Here is a 24,020-nt window from a genome sequence, read left to right as displayed (position 1 = left end):
CTCGGTGAGGATTCGTCAGACTGCTCGCTGCCGACTTCAACAATGATGTCGCTGGCGTCCAACCACAAAGAGAAACCGCTTGGCAGAGGCCCTTTGGGTCAAAGGTAAATACAGAACAGAAGGTTGAAGCATCTTACAGATGCGAGTGCAAAACGCTGAACTGAAACAAAGTGCGGGTGACGTCTGGGTTGGGTCCTTGTTCATGGGGGTCACAAGCTTATTTTTGGTCTTTTCTTTGGAATGACAGAAACTCGGCAAAATGTTGACGCGAGTCGGTGGTCTCTCGATTTAACTTTCTTCCGCATGGATTATTTCATCAAGCACTTCAGATGCACCAAAAAGCGCAGCAGACTGTGGACGGCCTACCTCGTATGAAGGTGTGTTCGTTCGAGTCGGTGATGGCGAGCAGGTTGCCTCTGAGGCGGGCGCACTCGTCTCGTGCCTCCTTCCAGGTCTTGGTGGGCATGGCGTTGATCAGGTAGCAGAAGTCGTTGGCGGGGTTCTCCCGCCACCAGCCGCACTTTGCACTCTTGCCTGCAAGCGAGACTCGAGTCACTTGAGGGCAAACAAGATTCTGCATGCGGGCTGCAGGCTGGGACGCCCACCTGACGCTGATGCCGACGCCGGAAGTAGCGGAAGAGAAGCTCTGGCCTTGCCTGCAAGCATGCGAGAGGGATCAAATATGAGAGAGCAACGAGAAGACAAAGGGCAAAGGAGAGGTCGTGACTTTCTGACCTTTTTGACAGATGGATGGACGAAGGCCAGTACAACCCTCAAGCTGAATTTCTCCATTCTCATTCAACTTTGCGCAGTCATCTGCATTTTGAGTAGGGTTCTTTGTGACGTTGTCCTGCGGAGGATACAGCGTGTTTGGTGTTGTAATTGCTCTGATGGCTTCTTGCGAAATGTCCTTCAAAGTCACCTCACTGATTCAAATCTGTTTTTCTTCTCACCATTCTCATCATTTCCAGAACCAATAGAAATTGTTGCAATATTCCAACCTGAGTTTCAGATTGAAACTTTCCAAACCCTAAATTGTTTATTTTTAGTCTGACAAAAGTTCCCCTGTAAAATGAATGGTGCACTTTTATTGTTTTTTTTTCCTTGTATATCACAATTCTTAGCCATCAAACTAAAGGACATTTTTCAACAAATTCAAATCTATTTGATAGGAGGACCATTCTTGTCAGATGTTTCCTCCCTATTGAATCAACTCTGTTCTACTAAAATGACACTTGACACTGTTTTGCTTTCCAACATGACAGCTTCATAAGTGACAATTTTTTAGACCTCCGCTGCAAACGTGTCACTTACTGTAGATGATCCGTCGAGCCACTCAAATTTGCCACTGTTGTTCTTGAGTCCCAGCCAAGGTTGAACTCCTTCTCGCACGTGAGCTTGAGGAAAGCAGAACAAGCACTTGTGACAATGTTATGAAACATGGCGGGATGATTGGTCAGTTTGTCTTGACGCTCACCAGCCAAAAATCGTCTGTCAACCGGTGAGCGGACGCTGGCCAAGAGACCTCTCTTTTCCTTGCAGAAATCTTCAGCCGCTTGCCAAGTATTAGGCGTCCCCTCAAAGTGATAACAAGAGTCCTTGTACAGGATCTCGTTAGAGTCACAGTAGGAAGCTGAAACCCAAAATAAACTCATTAGAAAACCACAGCGAGACAGAGTAGGTGTAAAACGAAAAAAGAAACAAAACGACAACGAGAGGCTGCGGGTGTCAAAAGAAGCGTCGCTGCCACTCACTCTCCACTCGACTGTAACTGTAACCTAAGTCTTTGTAGGAACACGGCCATCCATCTGGGCAGTCTGCAGAAAGATGACATGGTTGCGCTTTTCTCCTTTCAAACATCACGTCAAACGTGCAGACTTACCGTCGGGCGACCGCTCGCACATGTACACGAATGAGGATCTGCACGAGCCATGTCTCCACTTTCTTGGCTGACTGTCTCCGTGCACACCTTGGTTGACGTATGCGCAGGATTCATCGTTGAAGCTGTTGGCAAAAGTCGGAAAAAGCGAGACACATCCGACAAAGTGCCAATTTTGAGGTTTTGCCTTTTTTTTCTGATGAAAACTCCCCAAAACTCTTTTTTATATATATCTATATATATGAACATATATATGTATTTTTTTAACCTCGTCACGTGCGCATATTTTAGAAAGCAATTTGAAAATATCAACATGCATCAACCTGACACAGGATGCAAAGAGGGGATCTTCTTACCTCTGGTCTTGACGCGGGTCCCAGTTGGCGTAGGTCGGCGTCACACTGGTGTAGGACCAAGTCACGCTCTTTTCGCCCGCTTTAAAAAACTGACACCAGGTCTCGTTGCAGTTCTGCAGAGTCCAAACTCATTGTCAATGGCGTACCAATAGCGAGCCAACAGCAGCCTGCACTTACCAGATTGGAGAGTCCGATCCAGAACGGTTTGTTGCCCATTTGCTCCATCACAAACATTTCCTCGTCTTCAGAGGTGATGGAGACAAGGTCCGCGCCCTCCCAGAGGCAGTTGTGACGAGCCCCCAGCCAACCGTTGGGGGTCTCCATCTTCTTGTAACAGTTTGAGCCGTGAGGACTCCATCCGTTGACTGTGTCACATGTTGGCTCATGATGGGTTAAAGCTGATGAAACATCAAAGTTCCCATGGTCATTTTTCAACCTTTGGTGAAAACCAGAAATTCAGCAAACAAGCAAGAAGGCACGCCACCTAATTCAGCCAAATTGCGTCACCTGCATGACTGACAATCCACAATTGACAAGACTTACAAAGGACTTGGGCATTTAGGTCTATTAGCCTGAAATAATAGAGTCACAAAAAAATCAATAAGGCACATTTTTTCACGAGACATTCATTAACCAGCTTCAAGATGCTGAATGATTTCAAGGAATGATGCACATGTCAAAAAACGGAGGAAATTCAGTCCACTTCTGTCATTCTGCCCCTCGGACAGAGAAAAATGTTTTTTTTTTTTTTTTTTTACTCATGTGCAGCCCACAGGATGGCGCTACAGGTCAAGAGTCCACGTTCAACTTTTCTTATTTTCATTTATCACCATAATATGCGTTTGCAATCTATGCAAAGGAAGACGTCTTTTTTAACACAGCTACAGAACAATTAGAGCTCACAGTTTTTTTTTTCAGGTAGTTACACAAGAAATATCTCATGCTCAGTTGTACATTTGTAACGCATCACTATTCCATCAGCGCAATAGGCTAGCTAGTCAACATTTAAGAGGGAAAAAAAAAACATTGAAAAAAACTGGCTGAAATTATGCTCCCATTTGTTTTTGCTTTTGGCAAAATCTCAGTGGGGAAAATGCACTATATGCTGCGTATGCACCAAAAGGACCTCCAAAGCGACAGGAGAAAAGTTATTTCGAATTGCTATTTCATGTATTTATTTACAGCTGTCTCTTCACGTGTGATCATTAACAGAGGCGCTGCACTGATAGGGGCGCCTCTGCTCTGTGCCCCTCATCTCCGCCCACACACACGCAGAGGCGCTCCAGAGCAAAGGAGCCTTCCCGAGCATGCGAGTGTTTTCTAAAGAATTCAGGTGATGGTTTGCACATTTTATCTTGTACAAGTAAATTTTGTCAAATAAAACAATTCCATTAAGTAAATTATTAGGATTGTACACTTGACCATCAACCCCCACATCCCTGGTTGTCATATGGCCACCCCAGCTGATGCAGGGCCCCCCTCGGCCACCCCAATGAAAAAGTGCATTCAACTCAGGACATTGGCGAACATATTCTTCTTAAACAAAATCTGAAATAATGGGCCATTAAAATCACCGCAAATGAGCAGGGCTACTTCCCAAAGCACTGGCTGTTCTAGACGGGGGTGTCTCCAGAGGCAGGTTGGAGGTTATACCCCCCCCCCCACACACACACACACACACACATTTCTGCATTCCCTGCATGTCACATTTTTCTGCATCGCGCATAAATATATTTATATAATACATATCTTAGTGCAATTTTCAACTCGGGCTGCTACAGAGGATTATTTAGCTAATAGAATAGTCACCCATGGTATAGTCACTATACTGCGAGCTGATCTTGCATAACCCTCATTAGCTTACAGCCCGAATTCTTTACACCATGAAAGTAAAGTAAAAATAAAGACAAGCATCGTCATGTCATTTTTGTTTTGCATCGTTTGAAGTCACCAGACTTACCAGGAAGAGGCTGCTGAGGCTTTGCCGGGATTCCTGGAAGACAAAAGCCAAAGACTCGAGTCAGCACGTTGTGAGAATCCACTGAGCGTAGCCACGTCTTACCTCTTTTCTTGCAGATGTAGCCCCTTTTCTTCCTGCAATCGTCAAACTTCCAGCGGCCGTTGCTTGTGAGTAAGGAAAGACAGGATGCACCAGAGAGGTCACCGGGGTCATCTGGAAGGAGATGACAGATGCTCGGCTCCGTTTCACCGCAACATCGCAGGCAAACATCGGTTGGGTTTTGGACACACCTCTGTCCATGAGCATGTAACCGAACGGGGATCCGTCAGTCCACTCGCTCCCGTCTTTCATGATCTTGTTGTTGGCCCCCAACCACAGAGAGGGAGCGCTCGACAGAGAAGTGTACAGACCTTTGGAGGTAAATGGTAAAATATGCAACAAGAGTTTGAGACATTCCTGTTGGCGCTCTGCTCGCTGATGGCTCGCTGACTGGTGGCCACGCAGTATCGTATATTCAAGTATATTCGCGGTTGTCCGAGGAAACCAAATGCATGCATGTGAGGTCTGGCGCTCTGCCCATGTTGGGGGAATTCAACAGCCCTGACGGCAACCTGACGGACGGACAGCCTACCTTGTGTGAATGCCTGTTCATTTGAGTCGGCGATGCTGAGCAGGTCGCCTCCTCGGCGGAGGCAGTCGTCTCGCGCCTTCTGCCACGTCTTGGTGGGCTTGTGCTGGATCAGGTAGCAGAAGTCGGAGGAGGAGGATCGGTCCAGCCACCAGCCGCACTTTGCACTCCAGCCTGCAAGCGAGACTCGAGTCACTTGAGGGCAAACCGGTGACAACAGACCTCATGTCGACTGCCGGGAGGGACGCCCACCTGCCGGCGGAGGAAGAAGAAACTCTTGGACCTTGGCTGCAAGAAAGGAAAAGAAAGGAGTCATTCGCACTCTTAGATTTACCTTAAAATGTAAAGTGCATTCTATTATTATTATTATGAGAGGGCAAAGTGATTGGTCGTCATTTTCGGACCTTTTTTACAGATGAATGGCCGACTTTCGGTGCAGGACCAATCCTCAAGTTGACCAGTCGGCGACAAGGCAGAGCAGCCACCAAGCCCTTTCGGCCCGTTTGGCACCCACACAATGTTGCCCTGCCGACGACACGCCAGAAGTGACTTTGGTGCGTTTGGGCTTGCTTCCCACCGCATTTCCTCCAAAATGATGAGTCCTTTTTTCCTCCCACTGATCAATATTTTCTCAACCCTTTCCTACAGTATGACTTGAATTCATTTTACAATTTTCTTCCAGTTAAATCACAACTTGAATTTCATACTCGAACTTTTCCAGTCGTTTTATTCTCAGAAATGTCTAACCTTAACCTCTGAAATTCTGCACTTTGATTTTTCACTTCACTCACTTTCATTCTCATCATTTCATAACTTTGTCCTTGTTAATGCTTCAGCTGATTCACACCTTCAATGTTTATCTCTTTTGTAACACGGTGACCATTCTTACATTGTTCTGTAAAATTTGGCTTACGATATGACACCTTCATTCTGAGCAAATGACAGCTTTTGTAGACTGCTGTAAACGTTTCCCTTACCGTAGGTGTTGCGTCGCTCCACTCAAAGTTGTCCTTGTTCTTCTTGAGTCCCACCCAAGATTGCACTCCTCCTGCATATGGCACGTGAGCTTGAGGATATCAAAGAAGCGAGGAGATTTAGCACAAGAAGAGCATGGTGTCAGACATTGCGAAGCGCTAGGGGACGATAGCTGGGATCGGCAGTTTGTCTTGAAGCTCACCAGCCAAGAATTGGCCATCAACCAGTGACTGGACGCTGGCCAGGTGACCACCGTTCCATTCTTCGCAGAACCTCTCGGCTGCCTCCCAAGTTCGCTTCGTCCCCTCAAAGTGATAGCAAGAGTCCCTGTACAGGAAGTCGCCAGTGTCGCAGTAGGAAGCTGAAGCCACCAAGACACATGGATTACAAATCCACAACAAGACAGTGCAGGTGTGAAAAAAAGCGTCGCTGCCACTCACTCTCCACTCGATTGTAGCCGATTCCATAGTCTTTGTAGGAACACAGCCGTCCATCCGGGCAGGCTGCAGGGGGACGACCTGATTGCATTCTTTTTCTCCTTTGAGCGTCAACATCAACGGACGTGCAGACTTACCGTCGAGCGGCCGCTCGCACATGTACATTAAGGAGGATCTGCACGAGCCATGTCTCAATTTTCCAGGCTGACTGTCTACGTGCACACCTTGGTTGACGTACGTGCAAGATTCATCGTCGGAGCTGTCGGGAAAAGGCGTGAAAAACGAGACAAACATCTGCATCTTGCCCGGCACAGGACGCAAAAAGGTGACCTTCCTACCTTCCGTCTTGACTCGAGGTCCAGTTAGCGTAGATCGGCGTCAGAGCAGTGTCGGACCAAGTCAGCCTCTTTTCTCCCGCTTTAAAAAACTGACACCAGACCTCGGCGCAGTCCTGCCAAAAACAATACTGGTTGTCACTCAAGTACCAGGAGAACGCCCACTTGCGCTTCCGTCTCACCAGGTTGGAGAGTCCGATCCAGAACGGCTTGTCGGCCATTTGCTCCATCACGAACTTTTGCTCGTCCTCCGAGGTGATGGAGACCAGGTCGCCGCCCTCCCAGACGCAGTCGTAACGGGCCCCCAGCCAACCGTTGGTGGTCTCCATCTTCCTGTAGCAGCTGGAGCCGAAGCCGTGCCACCCTTTGGTCATTTCACATGTCTGAATGCCTGAGGGAACATTTTGGGATTTTTTGTGTTCTTTACTAAAATTATTCATTCAGTTTCAGCCAATTGCGTCACCTGCATCACCACTCACATCAGACCAAAAACGTTACAATTGCCACTTTGGTCCTCCCGGCCGAGCATCTCGTCTTACCTCTTCTCCTGCAGACGTAGCCGCTCTTCTTCTCACAATCGACAACTTCTATGCCGCCCTTGCCATGGAGTAAGGAGTTGCAGCGTCGGCCGGGGGGGTCACCAGGGTTACCTTGAAGGAGACCACAGATGCTCAGCGCTCCTTCGTTCCTTCATACATCGGCCAGGTTTTAGACCCACTTGCGCCCAAAAGGACGGAACTCGGTGAGGATTCGTCAGACTGCTCGCTGCCGACTTCAACAATGATGTCGCTGGCGTCCAACCACAAAGAGGAACCGCTTGGCAGAAGCCCTTTGGGTCAAAGGTAAATACAGAACAGAAGGTTGCAGCATCTTACAGATGCGAGTCCAAAACGCTTAACTAAAACGAAGTGATGGTGACGTCTGGGTTGGGTCCTTGTTGGCGGGGGTCACAAGCTTATTTTTGGTCTATCCTTTGGAATGACAGAAACTCGGCAAAATGTTGACGTGAGTCGGTGGTCTCTCGATGGATTCTTTCATTAAGTACTTCGGCTGCGCCAAAAAGCGAAGCAGACTGAGGACGACCTACCGTGTATGAAGTTGTGTTCCTGTAAGTCGGTGATGGCGAGCAGGTTGCCTCTGCGGCGGGCGCACTCGTCTCGCGCCTCCTTCCAGGTCTTGGTGGCCATGTCGTTGATCAGGTAGCAGAAGTCGTTGGCGGGGTTCTCCCGCCACAAGCCGCACTTTGGACTCTTGTCTGCAAACGAGACTCGAGTCACTTGAGGGCAAACAAGATTCTGCATGCGGGCTGCAGGTTGGGACGCCCACCTGATGCTGATGCCGGAAGAGGCGGAAGAGAAGCTCTGGCCTTGCCTGCAAGGATGCGAGAGGGGTCAAATATGAGAGAGCAATGAGAAGACAAAGGGCAAATGAGAGGTTGTGACTTTCTGACCTTTTTGACAGATGGATGGACGAGTGGGACTAGTACAACTGTCGATCTCAACTTCTCCAGCACCAGTCAATTTGGTGCAGTCACCTGAATATTTAAGAAGATGCCACGGGACATCATCCTGCGGACGACAGTGGACATGACTCGAGCGTGTTTGGTGTTGCAGTTGCTCGGATGGCTTCCCACCACATTCCTTCAAAGTCACTTCATTGATTCAAATCGCTCAAATTAATCTTCACAAGCTCTATCTCACAATAAGAATTGTTGCGATGTTCCAACCTCTTCCAACTTTCAGTTTGTAATCTATATAATCTAGACAGGGAGACCATTCTTGTTCGATGTTTCCAGATTCAATCAACTTTGTTCTGCTGAAATGACACTTTTCAACTTTATCCTTCTAACGTAACAGCTTCATTAGGGCAAAGTGACAACTTTTTAGATCTCCCTTGCACACATTGTCACTTACTGTAGATGATCCGTCGCGCCACTCAAATTTGCCATTGTTCTTCTTGAGTCCCAGCCAAGAATACCATGCTATTCGCTGGTGAGCTTGAGGAAAGCAGAACAAACACTTGTGAGGAAAAATTGCGGGACGATTGCTAGCATGGTCAATTTGTCTTGGTGCTCACCAGCCAAAAACTGTCCGTCAACCTTTGAGTGGACGCTGGCCAAGAGACCTCCCTCTTCCTTGCAGAAATCTTCAGCCGCTTGCCAAGTTCCATTCCTCCCCTCAAAATGGTAACAAGAGTCCTTGTACAGGAACTCACCAGAGTCGCAGTAGGAAGCTGAAAGCCAAAAGAAACTAATTAGAAAACCACGACGACGCAGTTTGGGTGTAGAAAGAAGCGTCGCTGCCACTCAACTCTCAACTCGACTGTAAGTGTGACCGAAGTCTTTGTAGGAACACGGCCATCCCTCCGGGCAGTCTGCAGAAAGATGGCGCGGTTGCGCTTTTCTCCTTTCAGCATCAACATCGCAACAGACGTGTGGACTTACCGCTGGGCGACCGCTTGCACATGTACGCCAATGAGGATCCGCACGACCCACGTCTCCACTTGCCGGGCTGACTGTATACGTGCACACCTTGGTTGACGTACGCGCAGGATTCATCATTGGAGCTGTTGGGAAAAGTCGAGAGACGCACATCTGACAAACGTGCCAATTTGGAGTTTATTTTCCTCTTTCCCGATAAAAAGAAAACAAAAGCTCTTTTAAACCTCATCACATATTTACCCATTTTTGGAAAGGGGTTCCAAAATCTCCCCGTGCATCTCGCTTGACACAGAACGCAAAGAGGTGTTCTCTTACCTTCCGTCTTGACTCGAGGTCCAGTTAGCGTAGATCGGCGTCAGAGCAGTGTCGGACCAAGTCAGCCCCTTTTCTGCCGCTTCAAAAAACTGACACCAGTCCTTGTCGCAAACCTGCCAAAAACAATACTGGTTGTCACTGGAGTACCAGTAGGAAGCCCACTTGCGCTTCCGCCTCACCAGATTGGAGAGTCCGATCCAGAACGCCTTGTCGCCCATTTGCTTCTTCACAAACTTCTCCTCATCCTCTGAAGTGATGGAGACAAGGTCGCCGCCCTCCCAGAAGCAGTCGTGGCGAGCCCCCAGCCAACCGTTGGTTGTGCTCATTTTCTTGTAACAGTTTGAGCCGTGAGGACTCCATCCGTTGACTGTGTCACATGTTGCCTCATGATCGGTCGATCCTGATGAAACAGCAAAGTTGCCTTGGTCATTTTTCAACCTTTGGTGAAAACCAGAAATTCAGCAAACAGGCATGAAGTGCATTGCCACCTTTATCAGATCACCAAATGATTCCCGAGCGCGGCACCGCTGCTGCTCACTGCTCCCCTCTCCCCCAGGGGATGGATCAAAATCACACAGGGATGGGTAAAATGCCGAGGACAAGTTTCACCGCACCCAGATGTGTGTGTGACGACGATCATTGGGACTTTTGGGACTTTAACCTTATATCAGTTTTTGACAGATTAAGTCACCTGTATAGCTGACAATCCCCAACTGACAAGACTTAGGTGGGCATTTAGGGCTATTAGTCTGAAAGAATACTGTCCCAATAGATAAACAAGGCAATTTTTTTCACGAGATATTTATCAACCAGTTTCAAGATGCTGAATAATTTCAAGCACTCTTGCACATGTCAAAGAACAAAGGAAATTCAGTGCGCAGTCAACATGGGCGGCATTTATTATGTCATGTGGGGGGCGGACCGCCCCCCCCCCCCAAAAGAAAAAGCAAAGCGATTTTATCACTGTGTTTATCACTGTGTGGGGACTTTAGCGCCACCTTCATCTGCAGGCCGTGTGGGAGAGCTTGAGGCAAGTGAGGAGTTTTCAGGTTAATTAAGTCAGTAAGCAATTGGCTAAGGCTGCGTCATGGCCTGTAGCCAATCAGAGCCAGTGTTTTATACATGCTGACTGACGCACTTCCATCAGTAGTCACAACAGGACCGCTGAAGAATTTTCAAGAGGCGATATCAAAATGTATTTTAATATTGATTGAGGTTTAAGGCAAAAACGTGCATGTATTGTGTTATGTGATTTTTTTTAACCGTAACGCTTTTCCCGGTAACGAGTTACTTTTATTCAGTAATACAATTAATCAATCGACCTCGTTGGCGGGGTTCTCCCGCCACCAGCCGCAATTTGCACTCTTGCCTGCAAGCGAGACTCGAGTCACTTGAGAGCAAGCAAAATTCTCCATGTGGGCTGCAGGTTGGGACACCCACCTGATCCTGATGATGGACCCGAAAGAAGCGGAACAGTAGCTCTGGCCTTGCCTGCAAGGACGCGAGAGGGGTCAAATATGAGAGAGCTATGAGAAGACAAAGGGCAAATGAGAGGTTGTGACTTTCTGACCTTTTTGACAGATGGATGGACGAAAGTCATCGGTACAACTGTCGATCATAACTTCTCCAGCAACACTCAATTTTGTGCAGTCACCTGAATATTTAGGAAGATGCCACGGGACATCATCCTGCGGACGACAGTGGACATGACTCGAGCGTGTTTGGTGTTGCGGTTGCTCGGATGGCTTCCCACCACATTCCTTCAAAGTCACTTCATTGATTCAAATCGCTCAAATTTATTTTCACAAACTCTTTCTCACAATAAGATGGTTGCGATGTTCCAACCCCCTTCCAACTTTCTGATTGAAACTTTTCAATAACAAAATGTCTCCCCGTAAAATGAATGGTGCACTTTGATTCTACAAAGCACGTCATTGTTTTTTCCTTGTAAATTACAATGGTCATCCTCAGAAATCTAAGACATCTTTTCACTCGTAACATGACTCAATACAAGTCAAAGTCAAATCTATTTGACAGGGAGACCATTCTTGTCAGATTTTTCCTTCTATTTCAATCAACTCTATTCTACTAAAATGACACTTTTTAACTCTTGCCTTCTAACATGACAGCTTCATAAGTGACAATTTTTTAGACCTCCGTTGCAAACGTGTCACTTACTGTAGATGATCCGTCGCGCCACTCAAATTTGCCACTGTTGTTCTTGAGTCCCAGCCAAGAGATATATCCCATTCGCCGGTGAGCTTGACGAAAACAGAACAAACACTTGTGGTGAAAAATAGCGGGACGATTGCTGGCATGGTCAATTTGTCTTGGTGCTCACCAGCCAAAAACTGTCCGTCAACCTTTGAGTGAACGCTGGCCAAGAGACCTCCCTCTTCCTCGCAGAAATCTTCAGCCGCTTGCCAGGTGTTACGTGTCCCCTCAAAATGGTAACAAGAGTCCTTGTACAGGAACTCGCCAGAGTCGCAGTCGGAAGCTGAAAGCCAAAAGAAACTAATCAGAAAACCACGAGAGGGCGCTGGTGTCAAAAGGAGCGTCGCTGCCACTCACTCTCCACTCGACTGTAAGTGTAACCCAAGTCTTTGTAGGAACACGGCCATACGTCCGGGCAGTCTGCAGAAATACGGCGTGGTTGCACTTTTCTCCTTTCAGCGTCAACATCGCAACGGACGTGTGGACTTACCGTCGGGCGACCGCTCGCACATGTACGCCAATGAGGATCTGCACGAGCCATGTCTCCACTTTCCAGGCTGACTGCCTATGTGCACACCTTGGTTGACGTACGCGCAGGATTCATCATTGGACCTGTTGGGAAAAGGCGTGAAAACCGAGACACACATCAGACAAACGGGCCAATTTGGTGTTTTTTTCCCTCGTTCACGTCCTCAGATAACGTGCATCCCACCTGACACAGGATGCAAAGAGGTGATCTTCTTACCTTCCATCTTGAGCCGTGTTCCCAGTTGGTGTAGGTCGGCGTCACACCAGTGTCGGACCAGTTCAGTCTCTTTTCTCCCGCTCCGAAAATCTGACAACTGTCCTTGTCGCAGACCTGCCGAAACCAATCCCGTTGTCAATGGCGTACCAAAAGCTCGCCGACAGTATGCTTCATCGAAAGGATTTGATGTTAAATATCCCTTGTAGATTGGGGTCAAACGTTTTGTACTTGAAAAAACTCGTATGTACTTGAAAAAAATCAAACTTAAATCTGAAAATAAACGAGCTGATCTTAAAACTAGAAAAATAAAACAATGTAGTAAAACAAAACACTTGTTTGAAAGTGTTTTTGAGTTCGCCTTGGTAATATTTTGGAAAATAGTATTTATTTTCAGGTTTCACCGCAATTTATTTTCATGATTTGAGATCTTTTTTCCAGTTGCATGTATTCAGATTCGCAATTATTTTCAGGATCAACTCCTGTTGTTTTTTCAGAATGGGATCTTTTTTATTCAGGTTCAAATCTTTTTGAGTTGTAATCCCAAATCTGGCGTGGGGCGGGACGTGGAATCACAAATGACAGCTTAAGTGGAAGGCTTAATTGGAACCACTGCGCAGAGACAGCGCTCTCAGGGAACGTAGGAACTAAAACAAATGGAATTTGACACCTCAATACGGCATAGTCATGACATTGGCAGCCTTAGAATTGATGCCCGTGACAAATCTATATTGAAATACCCAGTTCTGAGTGACAGTACTGAGCGCCAACAGAGATTTAAGAGCAATTGTTCAAATTCAAAACGTTTGACCCAAGGCTACCTCCATACAACAGCCGCTTGCGCTTCCGTCTCACCAAATTGGAGAGTCCGATCCAGAACGGCTTGTCGCCCATTTGCGACTTCACAAACTTTTCCTCCTCCTCGGAAGTGATGGAGACCAGGTCGCCGGCCTCCCAGAGGCAGTCGTGACGAGCTCCCAGCCAACCGTTGGTTGCGTCTATCTTCTTGTAGCATTTGGAGCCGTGAGAATTCCATCCGTGGTTTGTGTCACATGGCTTATGACGGGTTACACCTGATGAACCATCAAAGTTGTGAAGGAATAGGGTCAAAAGACACAAAACCCGCCTAGCCACAATAACAGATACGCTGATATAAGATAATAACAGAGGTTGCTACAACTTCACGATTCAATATGTATTTCTGTGCACTGCAAAATAAATGTCTTTTGATATGTGGCCTAAATAGCTTAATGACCCTTAAGGAACTGTGTAATGCTTGCCTGATGTTTGTTCTCTAAATCATGGACACGGCCAGAGTCGTCTTGACCGTACAGTACTTGATTATATCTTGTGTTTTGATTAAACGTCATATGTCGCCTAATGCGAGACGCCAGCTTTTCGATTACTACTGAACGCTCTGCGCAGAGGGAAATATTTTGCCTAACAAAGATAAGATATGGTGGGAAGCATGATTAAACTAAGAATATAATGATGTGAGCAAAGACATGGAGTATCAAAAGAACTAACTTTGCATAGTCAGGGAACAGTAATAGATTAATGATGTTACAGCCAAAAGCTCACATAAATTCGTACAAAATGACAAAAGTGAAAGAATGAGGTACGACAGTATATGTGCAAGGATGGAGGAGAATGTTTACAGGAAGGTCACTCGGAGATAAAAACCAGCAGGTGCCAGAAGGAGACAGCCAAGGACTCGGCCAAAGATGATCACCAAGGCCGAAAGACGGGATGGAAGACAACAGCCCCCACACACACACCGAATCGTCCAGAACCAGCACCCACTCCCATGGAATCAAACGCTACTGCGAACTCGCCCCACCCCAACGACTCATCACCCATCAAACTCGCCCCACACCGGCCTGTCCAACTGAATATAAGCTGACCAAAGAACCTTGAACGTTGCCTTTTCTGAATGGAGACTTTCTGCTCTTGAAAGGCCCAGCGCTGTATTGTACTTTCCTGAAAACAGAGCTTTCTTAACAAGAATTATGATTGAACTCAACCAACCTGTGTAAGTCTAATTTCTGCTTCAGTGTCTTTGCATTTTCCTAAATCTGAAGAAATTAAACGAGCACGCAGTGAGTGAATTGGATAACAGGTGATTGGCAATGGCTTTTGCCGTGAGGCGCAGATAGCGCTCCCTAAATTGTGGACCAAATCCAACAGTTGCCATGGTCATTTTTCAACTCTTGGTGAAAACCAGAAATTCAGCAAACAAGCAAGAATGCACGCCACCTAACTGTGTCACCTGCATGACTGACAATCGAGAATTGACAAGACTTACAAAGGACTTGGGAATTTAGGGCTATTAGCCTGAAATAATAGAGTCACAAAAAATCAACAAGGCACATTTTTTCAGAGGATAACCAGTTTCAATATGCTGAATAATTTCAAGAACTGAACGGAGGAGATTCAGTCCACTTCTGTCGTTCTGCCACTCGGAGAAAGAAGTTTTCTTTTTTTTTTTTTACTCAGGTTCTGTCCACACGATGGCGCTACAGGTCAATACATTCCACATCCAACTTTTTCTTTTCTTTTCATCGATTGCCAAAAGATACATTTGCAATAAGGAAGACGTGATGACAAGTCACGCCTCTTGTTCTAACATAGCTACAGAACAATGTCCGTGACTATCTTTTGCTCTTCACCCCCTTGACACACGTTTCAAAGTATTTTCCCTTTTCTTTTTTATTGGAATGAGACAAACTCAATGTGCGGTTGCGAATATTAAAGCCAATAGTGGTCTCGCTATGTGACGCGTGTGCATGTGCACATCGATATACGTGTGCGTATACGAAAAAAAAACAAAAAAAAAAAAAACTCTGCAGCCGAGATGATGTTTTTGTGGATTTTGTTTGGAGGGATGGACAAAAAAAGTGCGAGGTTAAAATCAAAGTGGATCATATGATATTCTTTTCTGTAATTGTTTCAGTTGGATCAATATTGCACGTCCTATTAGATATAAAACATTGTTTGGTGTTAAAGAGAGATTTGATCACTTATACTTATCCTCACAAGGATGTACGACTTTAATGTAGAACGGACATCTTCATTACTATTAAGTACAAAATTGACTATTTGCTTATTTTCACTACAGTGCATGTGAGGAGAAAAATAGGGCGTCTGCCTTTCAAGAAAAGTGATACTCTGTATACACTGGATACAATGTCCCATTGTGTCTCGCAATCAATGTTAGCTTGTTAAAAAGGTATAACATAAAAAGACAGTTTGCACTCACATGACTCAAGAAAAAACGTTGACCCACAAGGTTTACGTGCACAAGAACAACATTTATGTGACGTCAAGAACATCCAATCTTAAAACAACTCCATTTGGGTCAAACATTTGACCAAATTTGGGTTACAAATCAGACCGAACTGTTTGGCGCAGAACAATCCATTTTTATACAAAACTCCATAAATGCCAAAACATTCCATAGTAAATTCACCCAGCTTACTGAGTCGGTCCAATTTTTAACCCAGCAGCGGATCCGCATTGCAATCCGAACCAAATGCCTCCTTCCAAAGTTATAATAAGAGTACAACGATCGCAAAGTTGGACATTTTCTTTTATGTACTCACCGGCTGCGCAGCTGTACATCATCCATACGACGCAAGACAGGTGGACCAGCGCCAGGCGCGCGGCCAGCGGGGCCATCATGGTGACGGAAGGCCACCAGAGAGGCTATTGAACGCAGAAATCACGATGTGGTGCTCCGCAAAAAACAGGTGACGGCCGCCGAACGGAAGCTTGCTCCGGTGCTGCTGCTGCTGCTTCTGCTGCTCGGCCCCCACCCACGTGACTCACGCACCTGAGGAAGAGCGCGTTCCAGTGGAGACGCTCTTTACGTGTGCACGTCTTTGGCTGCGGTAACGCGATATTATTTTGGCCACCTTCGCTCAGACTTTGATTTGATTCGGGATGGGAAACAGTTGAAGCAAGCAAAAAAGAGGGACAACCTTTGTGCATGGTCACTTCAACCTACGTTTCAAAGTGAAGCCAAGTAATGCGTAAAAGTAATTTTTACTCGACATCCGTCAAAGCGGATTCAGCTCACGACAACGTTGGCTGACAGAAAGAGCAAAAACATTGGGTCACTAAATCAGCTGACATTTTCTGATCAATTGTGTCCGAGCAGCAATGAGCAGGTTGACATGTCACATTTTGGGCTAGGGAGCCAAATGCAGGCAAGCAGGTCTATTCCACAGAAGGAATGTCTTCTTAAAAGGCACTGGCGGTCCTAGACAGTTTTACCAAGGGGATTGTCTCCGTTTTGGTTGCATATAGTCAACAGGGTTGCAAGAAACGTGTTGAGAAGAAAAGACGTAAATTAACTGCAAAAGATTCGAGAGGAATCAAAGGTGAAGCCACCACGAACCCGTTATCCTCTAGTGTTGTCATAGTTCAGAACTACAACCTACTTGGAGTGTCAAGGTGTTCTGTGCTCAAAGACATGGCCAAGGTAAGAAAAGATGAAACCCGACCACCACTAAACAAGAGGCACAAATTGAAACGTCAAAACTGGGCCAAGACATACACTACCGTTCAAAAGTTTGGGGTCACAAAATTGTTTGGGTGACCCCAAACCTTTGAACGGTAGTGTATATATTTATTTAGATAATTATTTATAGATTATATATATAATCTTCTGTGTAAAAAATCTTATAATATATATGTATACTTATATTCATAGATTTTTTATAATCTTATACAAATATAAGATATAATTTATAATATTTAATTCATAATATTTTATTATAATAATATTTACACTACCGTTCAAAAGTTTGGGGTCACCCAAACAATTTTGTGACCCCAAACTTTTGAACGGTAGTGTATCTTAAGACAGAACTTAAGATGAACTGATGAGATGAGAGTGACTCTTGACGGACCAGATGAATGGGCCTGCGGCTGGATCAGTGTCGGGCACAGAGCTCCGTTTCGACTCAGACACCAGCAAGGTGGAGTACTGGTATGGGCTAGTTGGACCTTTTCGGGTTGAAGATGGACACAAACTCAACTCCCAAATCTACTGCCAGTTTTTAGAAGATACTTTCTTCAAGCAGTGGTACAGGGAAAAGTCAGCATCTTTCAAGAAGACCATGATTTTTATGCAGGACAATGCTCCAGCGCATGCATCAAAGTACTCCACTGCATGGCTAGCCAATGAAGGCCTTAGAGATGAAAGTATGATGACATGGGCCCCCTTCCTCACCAGACCTAAAACCTATTGAGAACTTGTGGGCCCTTTTCCAACGGGAGATTTACAGTGGGGGAAGACAGTACACCTCTCTGAACCTCTCTGGGAGGCTACGGTTGTTGCAACACAGAAAGTTGATTGTCAGCAGATCAAGAAACTGACAGACTCCATGAACGAAAGGCTTGTGGTTATTATTGAAAAGAAGGGTGGCTATATTGGTCACTGATTTTTTTTGGGGGGAAATGTCAGAAATGTTTTGAGTTGTTTGATTATTATTCTCACTTAAACAGATGACAATAAACAAATGATGTGTGAACATTTTGTTTTTCATTTAGTTGCATAATACTTCTCTACACTAATAATTGCCCAATAATTGTGCACACACAGATTTTCTTCTTAGAAAGCCAAAACCTCTGTTTTACTTTATGAGATAATCAGATTGAAGTTTATTAACATTTTGGATTGACTGCGGTCACTGTAGTCATAAAATTAATCCTGAAAAATAAAATTTCCTAATCATTGTGCACACGGTGTAGGTGCTCTCGTGAATAAGTGAGTGTATGTCATCACTGACAACGACAATTGTGGAATCACAGAGAGTGATATTCTAATTGATGACAATTCAGGATAGCTGGGAGACCGTGGCGGCCCTGCGGAGGCGCGGCACCTTTGAATGGCCTTGAGTGAAACCAAGAGGATCACTGTGCTGGATACATTTGTTACCAGCAGCATCTTGTCGGAAATATGTCTGTAACAAATTCAGGCTCCAAGAGAAGAGAGGTGCCGGAGAAAAGAAACCGAAACCTAACACACACAAACGAAGCCTAACTCTCGCTCGCTCGCACGCACACACGCGCGCACGCACACACACACACACACACACACACACACACACACACACACACACACACACACACACACACACACACACACACACACGCGCACACGCACACATTAAGGAATCCTCTCTTCTCAAATGGAGTGTGTGTGTGTGTGTGTGCGTGCGTGTGCCTGTGTGCATGCATGCGCGTGCGTGTTAAGTTTCGTTTTCTATTCTCTGCCTCCTCCTCCCTTATCTTGAAGACCGAATTTGATACAGAGACATATTTCCAACAAAATGCTGCTTGTTACAAATGTTGCCAACACAGTTATTCTCAGGTTATCTTGTTTCCATTCAGTCATCCAATGGTGCAACGCTGCCGCACAGTCTCCTTGCCGTCCCGAATCTTCATCAATTGGAATTTTACTCTCTGTGATTCCACCTGCCACAATTGTCTTTGTCAGTGATGCCATACACTCAGTCATTCACAAGAACCTAAATGACCATTGGCTCACTTTTATGTGGTTCATGCATGATTGCATCAGTTGGCAACAAGCAAATACCCAAATAGTTTGGCACCAGGCACAAAGCTCATGAAGAGCAACAAGTATACATTTGGGAATAAATGTTTCCTTAATAGATTTCAAAGTGTATTTCTTTTTGTGCATGCGTGTGTGTGTGTGTGTGTGTGTGTGTGTGTGTGTGTGTGTGTGGCTCAGTCAAAATGAGTTAGTGTGCCATTCCACAACTATTAATTTTCACAAAGTCTGCTGTCTCAGATTTTATATTAGCAATTTGCATATCCTCCAGAATGTAATGAGAAGTGACCAGCTCAACTGCTGCTTAATTGCAAAATAAACCTTATTTGCCTTGAAAATGAACGCCACACACACAAAAAAAAAAAAAAACACGTTTCCACGGCAAACTTCCCAGATTTTTTTTTTATCCAATTGAGTACTTGGGAGTCAATCCTCAGGAGGTGGGTGGGGTAGACAATCAAAAACCCAGAAAGTTTGACAAACTCCAAGTATTGATTATGCAAAAACCATTAGTCAGAATCTGGTCCAGAAGTTGATTGACAGCATGCCAGGGAAAACTGAAGATGTCTTGGAAAAGAAATGTCAACACTGCAAATATTGATTTATTGCATGAATTCCCAATAAAAGCTTTTGAATGGTGTGTCTTTGTATTTACCTCATCATCGTCACTAACGATAAACCCTAGTTTGCGTGTCATCAACTCTATGTGGTCTCTTTCAACTCTACTTTTTAATATGAAATGTTGCTTAAGGCCTTGCTTGAATTAGAAGATAAAGCGCACAATCAATTTACACCAGTGAAGGCTTTTGTTCCACTGCTTGAAGGAATGTGACGTTGCGGGCGTCCCTCTTTCCTGTGGGCCTGCAGTGTTGCAAAAGTACTTTAGTTGTAGCTGTAGCAGTCTGAATGGCCTTCTCTTTGGAATTAAAGACACAAGCCCAAAAAGGTTGAGAACTATACGCGCCCAATAACTAATTGTGACATCTAGTGGCGATTGTTAGTTATTTTTCTAGAATTTTAGGTTTTAAATAACATAATTTTAGGCAAGGGCATTTTGGAAGAAAAAAAAAATATAGTTTGTAATTGTTTTTTTAAGTGAGGTAGTGAATCACGATATAATCAATCATAATATTAGTTGCTGCTTTGATTTAAAATTAAATTCCTAATGTATTTTTTGAGAACAGGTCTGTGCTATTATTCTCAAAGGACACTCGATATATACACTACCGTTCAAAAGTTTGGGGTCACAAAATTGTTTGGGTGACCCCAAACTTTTGAACGGTAGTGTAAATATTATTATAATAAAATATTATGAATTAAATATTATAAATTATATCTTATATTTGTATAAGATTATAAAAAATCTATGAATATAAGTATACATATATATTATAAGATTTCTTACACAGAAGATTATATATATAATCTATAAATAATTATCTAAATAAATATATACACTACCGTTCAAAAGTTTGGGGTCACCCAAACAATTTTGTGACCCCAAACTTTTGAACGGTAGTGTATATTTTTTATTTTCAAATGGATCAAATAAATAGCACAAGGCCGGGGGAGGGGGGGGGGCATGCTTCAGCTTATCGGGGTTGTGAGGTAAACAAGAAAGCAGTAGAAATACAAAGTATGCAGAAGCGACATAGAAAGTAGGAATTAGTTGGCAAGATATTAAAACAGTGACACCAGAGAACAGCAAGGCAACATGTGAAGAATTTATAAAAATAAAGGCAGACTCTCCAATTATTGTAGAGGCAATTAGCAAAACTAAAAAAAAAAGATAATTGTGAAGGCAACAGAGAAATATCCAAGCATTGGTGGGAAGCAGTACAGTACAGGTAGTAGGCGCAGGAGTAACTCCAAAAGCAGAGGTAGCATTTAGACTGGGACATATTCTGCAGGTAGAGATCGGAAAAGTTCAGAGACAGTTATTTGAGTTCCCTGGGAAAACCGGGCGAATGGAACGGGTAGTGTGTTTTTAGTCTATAACTGCCGACTCTCTCGTCGTAACATTCGACCCAGTAGGTGGCGGTAATGCCCCATATATCAGGAGGTAAACTGGCAACAACAACAACAAAAAGCAGGAAAGAAGATTTTTTTTCTTTTTCTTTTGGGCAGGCGGAACCTTGCGCCGATCGTTGCGTCAACTCGGACCTCTAACTGAAAGCAAACGCCAAGGTAAACCCAGGTTCCCTCCCAGTTCGTACTTTTAATATCAGTCTTGTTTAAGATTTGTTTTGAAGAAAGAGAATGGCAGTCAGTGCGGTTCATCTAGAGTCGGACGCCTTCCTGGTGTGTATGAATCACGCGTTGAGCACAGAGAAAGAAGAAGTGATGGGTTTGTGTATCGGAGAGGTGGAACTCACCAGGGTCGTCCACATACACTCCGTCATCATCCTCCGCCGGTCGGACAAGAGGAAGGACCGGGTGGAGATCTCCCCGGAGCAGCTGTCTGCCGCCTCCACGGAGGCCGAGAGGCTGGCCGACACGACAGGCAAGCCGATGCGGGTGGTTGGCTGGTACCACTCCCATCCGCACATCACCGTGTGGCCCTCGCACGTCGACGTCCGGACTCAGGCAATGTACCAAATGCTGGATCAGGGCTTCGTGGGCCTCATCTTCTCCTGCTTCATCGAGGACAAAAACACCAAGACGGGCCGCGTTCTGTACACCTGCTTCCAGTCGACCCAGGCCCAAAAGGGTTCCGACTACGAGCGTGTGGAAATCCCGATTCACGTTGTCCCGCGCGAGACCATCGGTAAAGTGTGCCTGGAGTCGGCCGTGGAGCTCCCGCGGATTCTGTGTCAAGAGGAGCAGGATACGTACCGGAAGATCCACAGCCTGGCCCACTTGGACCCGGTCACCAAGATCCACAACGGGTCTGTATTCACCAAGAACTTATGCAGCCAGATGTCAGCAGTGAGCGGACCGCTGCTGCAGTGGCTGGAGGATCGCCTGGAACAGAACAAGCAGATCATCGCGGAGCTGGAGCGGGAGAAGGAGAGACTGACGCAGGAGCTGAGTGCCCTCTGAGTGGGTGAAGGATGGGAGAAGAGTTGATTGGGACACGTTTTTTTTCAGGGGGGGTATGTTTGCATTTCCTTCTCTGAAGTGGTCATTGAAGTTATTCCAAATACAATGTTGTCTAAGTCAAATGTTTGCTCTCAGCACACGGACATAAATAACCCAGCGAACGCATCTGGCCGTTACAGTAATATACGTTGATTTAAAGGTGAGTTGAATCACAGCTCATACCGTGGGTTTTTAGAGGAGGAGATTGCTATTGTTATTGCCAGTTATCACTTGATTCAATTAGCCAGGGAACGTATTTGTATAGTATTAGTTTATATTAAGGTCTAGTCTAGTTTAGAAGTGATTCGCTATGTTAGCTACATACACATAGGGCAGGCAGAAACAGGCACCACACACACAGGGTGACCAGATGTCCCGCTTTGTGCGAGACAGTTGTGCATTTTTATTACTTTTCACACGTCCCGCAAAATTGAGACGTTGTCCCGCATTATTGACAGTCAGTTATAATCTGGCATTTATCAAATAGGAGGCGGGGTTGGCTGTTCGATCATGTCTGCGTTCCAGTTTGCGATGCGCGCAAACAATGCAAACCAGGTCAGAGTCAGAACGGCAGGTTGAGACAGAGACACGGAGGACAGCACAACTACAACGACCAAAAAGCGGAGATGTGGCTACAATGCAGACTGGGAAACAATCTATCCCTGGGTGAAACCAGTGACAGGCGAGTCTGGTAAAGTTTTCTGTGAAGTGTGCTTGAGTCATTTTTCCGTCACTCGCGGAGGTGAATTTGATGTGAGACGACACCGCAACTTGAGAGGCACTGTGAAATAGCCATGAAAGCATCATGCTGACTTTTCGCACATAAGAAAACTTAGAACTAAGATACAGTTATAATATAGTTTTTGTTTGCAGGTTGTTATGTACTACTGAATCAACCGAATGGCAAAGCATAGTAATGTTTTAAGCAAAGGGGCAGAATAAAAATGTTTATATTTTCAAAAGTTCTATTAGACTACCTTGATGCATTGGTATCGCAAATTGTCCCAAACATAACTTTGGCCCTCATCTGGTGAATTGGGATCTGGTCGCCCTACACACACATTTTCAATAGACATTTAGCACATTCAATATAGATTATAGGTTGAGTAAGTGAGTTAAAGAGTTGTGATTGTGTTGAAATGAAAGGTGTGTAAAGAACGTTAGTGTGGGCATGCGTGTGTGCGTGCGTGTGTGACAAAGAGGAAAGCAGTGAGGAAGGAACATGGAGGAAGAGCCAGTATGAAAAAGAGCACAATCAATTGCTTTGGAGCACTTTGATCTTATCAGCCCCAAAAAGGGGAAAATATATTTATGCCATGTGAGGGTCTTCTCCAAAGTTGGAGAGGGAGTGAGGCAGAAGAGACAATTAAAGCCAAGCACTGTGGAAATTATTTTTTTTTAATGGAAAAAAATGGAACCATCCCAATGACTACAAAGTTACACAATCAGCTGAAAATATCAAACTACAGTAAATATCTGTACGTAGGTCATAACAGTAAGCATGTAAGCATTAGCTCTGTCTCTTTGTGCAGCATAATAATGTAGAACTGTTATAAAAGTTGTACATTAAGACCAAACTGGGCTGCCTTGAAATCAGTTCTCCACCAAATTTACATGTGGCAGGCAGACGACAGTCAAATTTATACTGATATTACAACAATGCATTGTACATTCAATCTCATTATGCCTTTTCTAGAAAAAAAAAAGGGAGTAAAACTCAAAGCTACTCTCGTCCAGTAGTCATATTTTTTTCCTTTTGTAGTCTGACAAATTTTCTTGATAACCTAATAAAACAAACTACAAAAGTAAATTAAAAAAAAAATACAGGAGATGCGATTGTAAATTACCAATTAATCCAATGATGATGCCATGGTCAAGGTTATAAAATAGATGGATAGCTTTATTAACAAGAGGTAAATTCAAATCATTCAATGAGTTCTGGTATCTCATTTGATTTTAGTTGATTCTTTTTTTGAATAATCAAAGATTTTCTGAAAGGAATAAAAAATAAAAAAAGGAACTAACCTGATGCTCAGCCATGTTTTAGGAAATAGCTTAATATCAAGAAAAAAATGGCG

At 44.7% G+C, this 24,020-nt stretch overlaps 3 protein-coding genes and 1 long non-coding RNA gene across 6 annotated transcripts in view; 2 read left to right on the top strand and 2 right to left on the bottom strand.

The window, feature by feature from the left end:
• The window catches only part of LOC119131662 (lymphocyte antigen 75-like), a 1,013,224-nt gene that overhangs the window by 460,120 nt on the left and 529,084 nt on the right, over window positions 1-24,020 (top strand). The gene's annotated exons all lie outside the window — the stretch shown is intronic.
• Window positions 1-24,020, bottom strand: part of LOC119131727 (C-type mannose receptor 2-like) — a 399,366-nt gene that overhangs the window by 11,465 nt on the left and 363,881 nt on the right. The gene's annotated exons all lie outside the window — the stretch shown is intronic.
• On the bottom strand, window positions 1,568-12,136 carry LOC119131772. The gene is made up of 3 exons (XR_005099704.1): window positions 12,030-12,136; window positions 11,897-11,959; window positions 1,568-1,633 (listed from the first exon to the last, which is right to left on the bottom strand). It is a non-coding gene; the product is annotated as an uncharacterized LOC119131772 (long non-coding RNA).
• Window positions 20,973-22,009, top strand: LOC119131745 (lys-63-specific deubiquitinase BRCC36). The gene has a single exon (XM_037266444.1). The coding sequence runs from the start codon at window positions 21,121-21,123 to the stop codon at window positions 21,901-21,903; it is 783 nt and encodes a 260-aa protein (XP_037122339.1). The 5' UTR covers window positions 20,973-21,120; the 3' UTR covers window positions 21,904-22,009.

The sequence above is a fragment of the Syngnathus acus genome, chromosome 12, assembly GCF_901709675.1.
Source record: "Syngnathus acus chromosome 12, fSynAcu1.2, whole genome shotgun sequence".
NCBI classification, from domain to species: Eukaryota; Metazoa; Chordata; class Actinopteri; order Syngnathiformes; family Syngnathidae; genus Syngnathus; species Syngnathus acus.
Note: the sequence above shows the minus strand (reverse complement) of the source record. Positions and strands in the feature narration are given on the sequence as shown.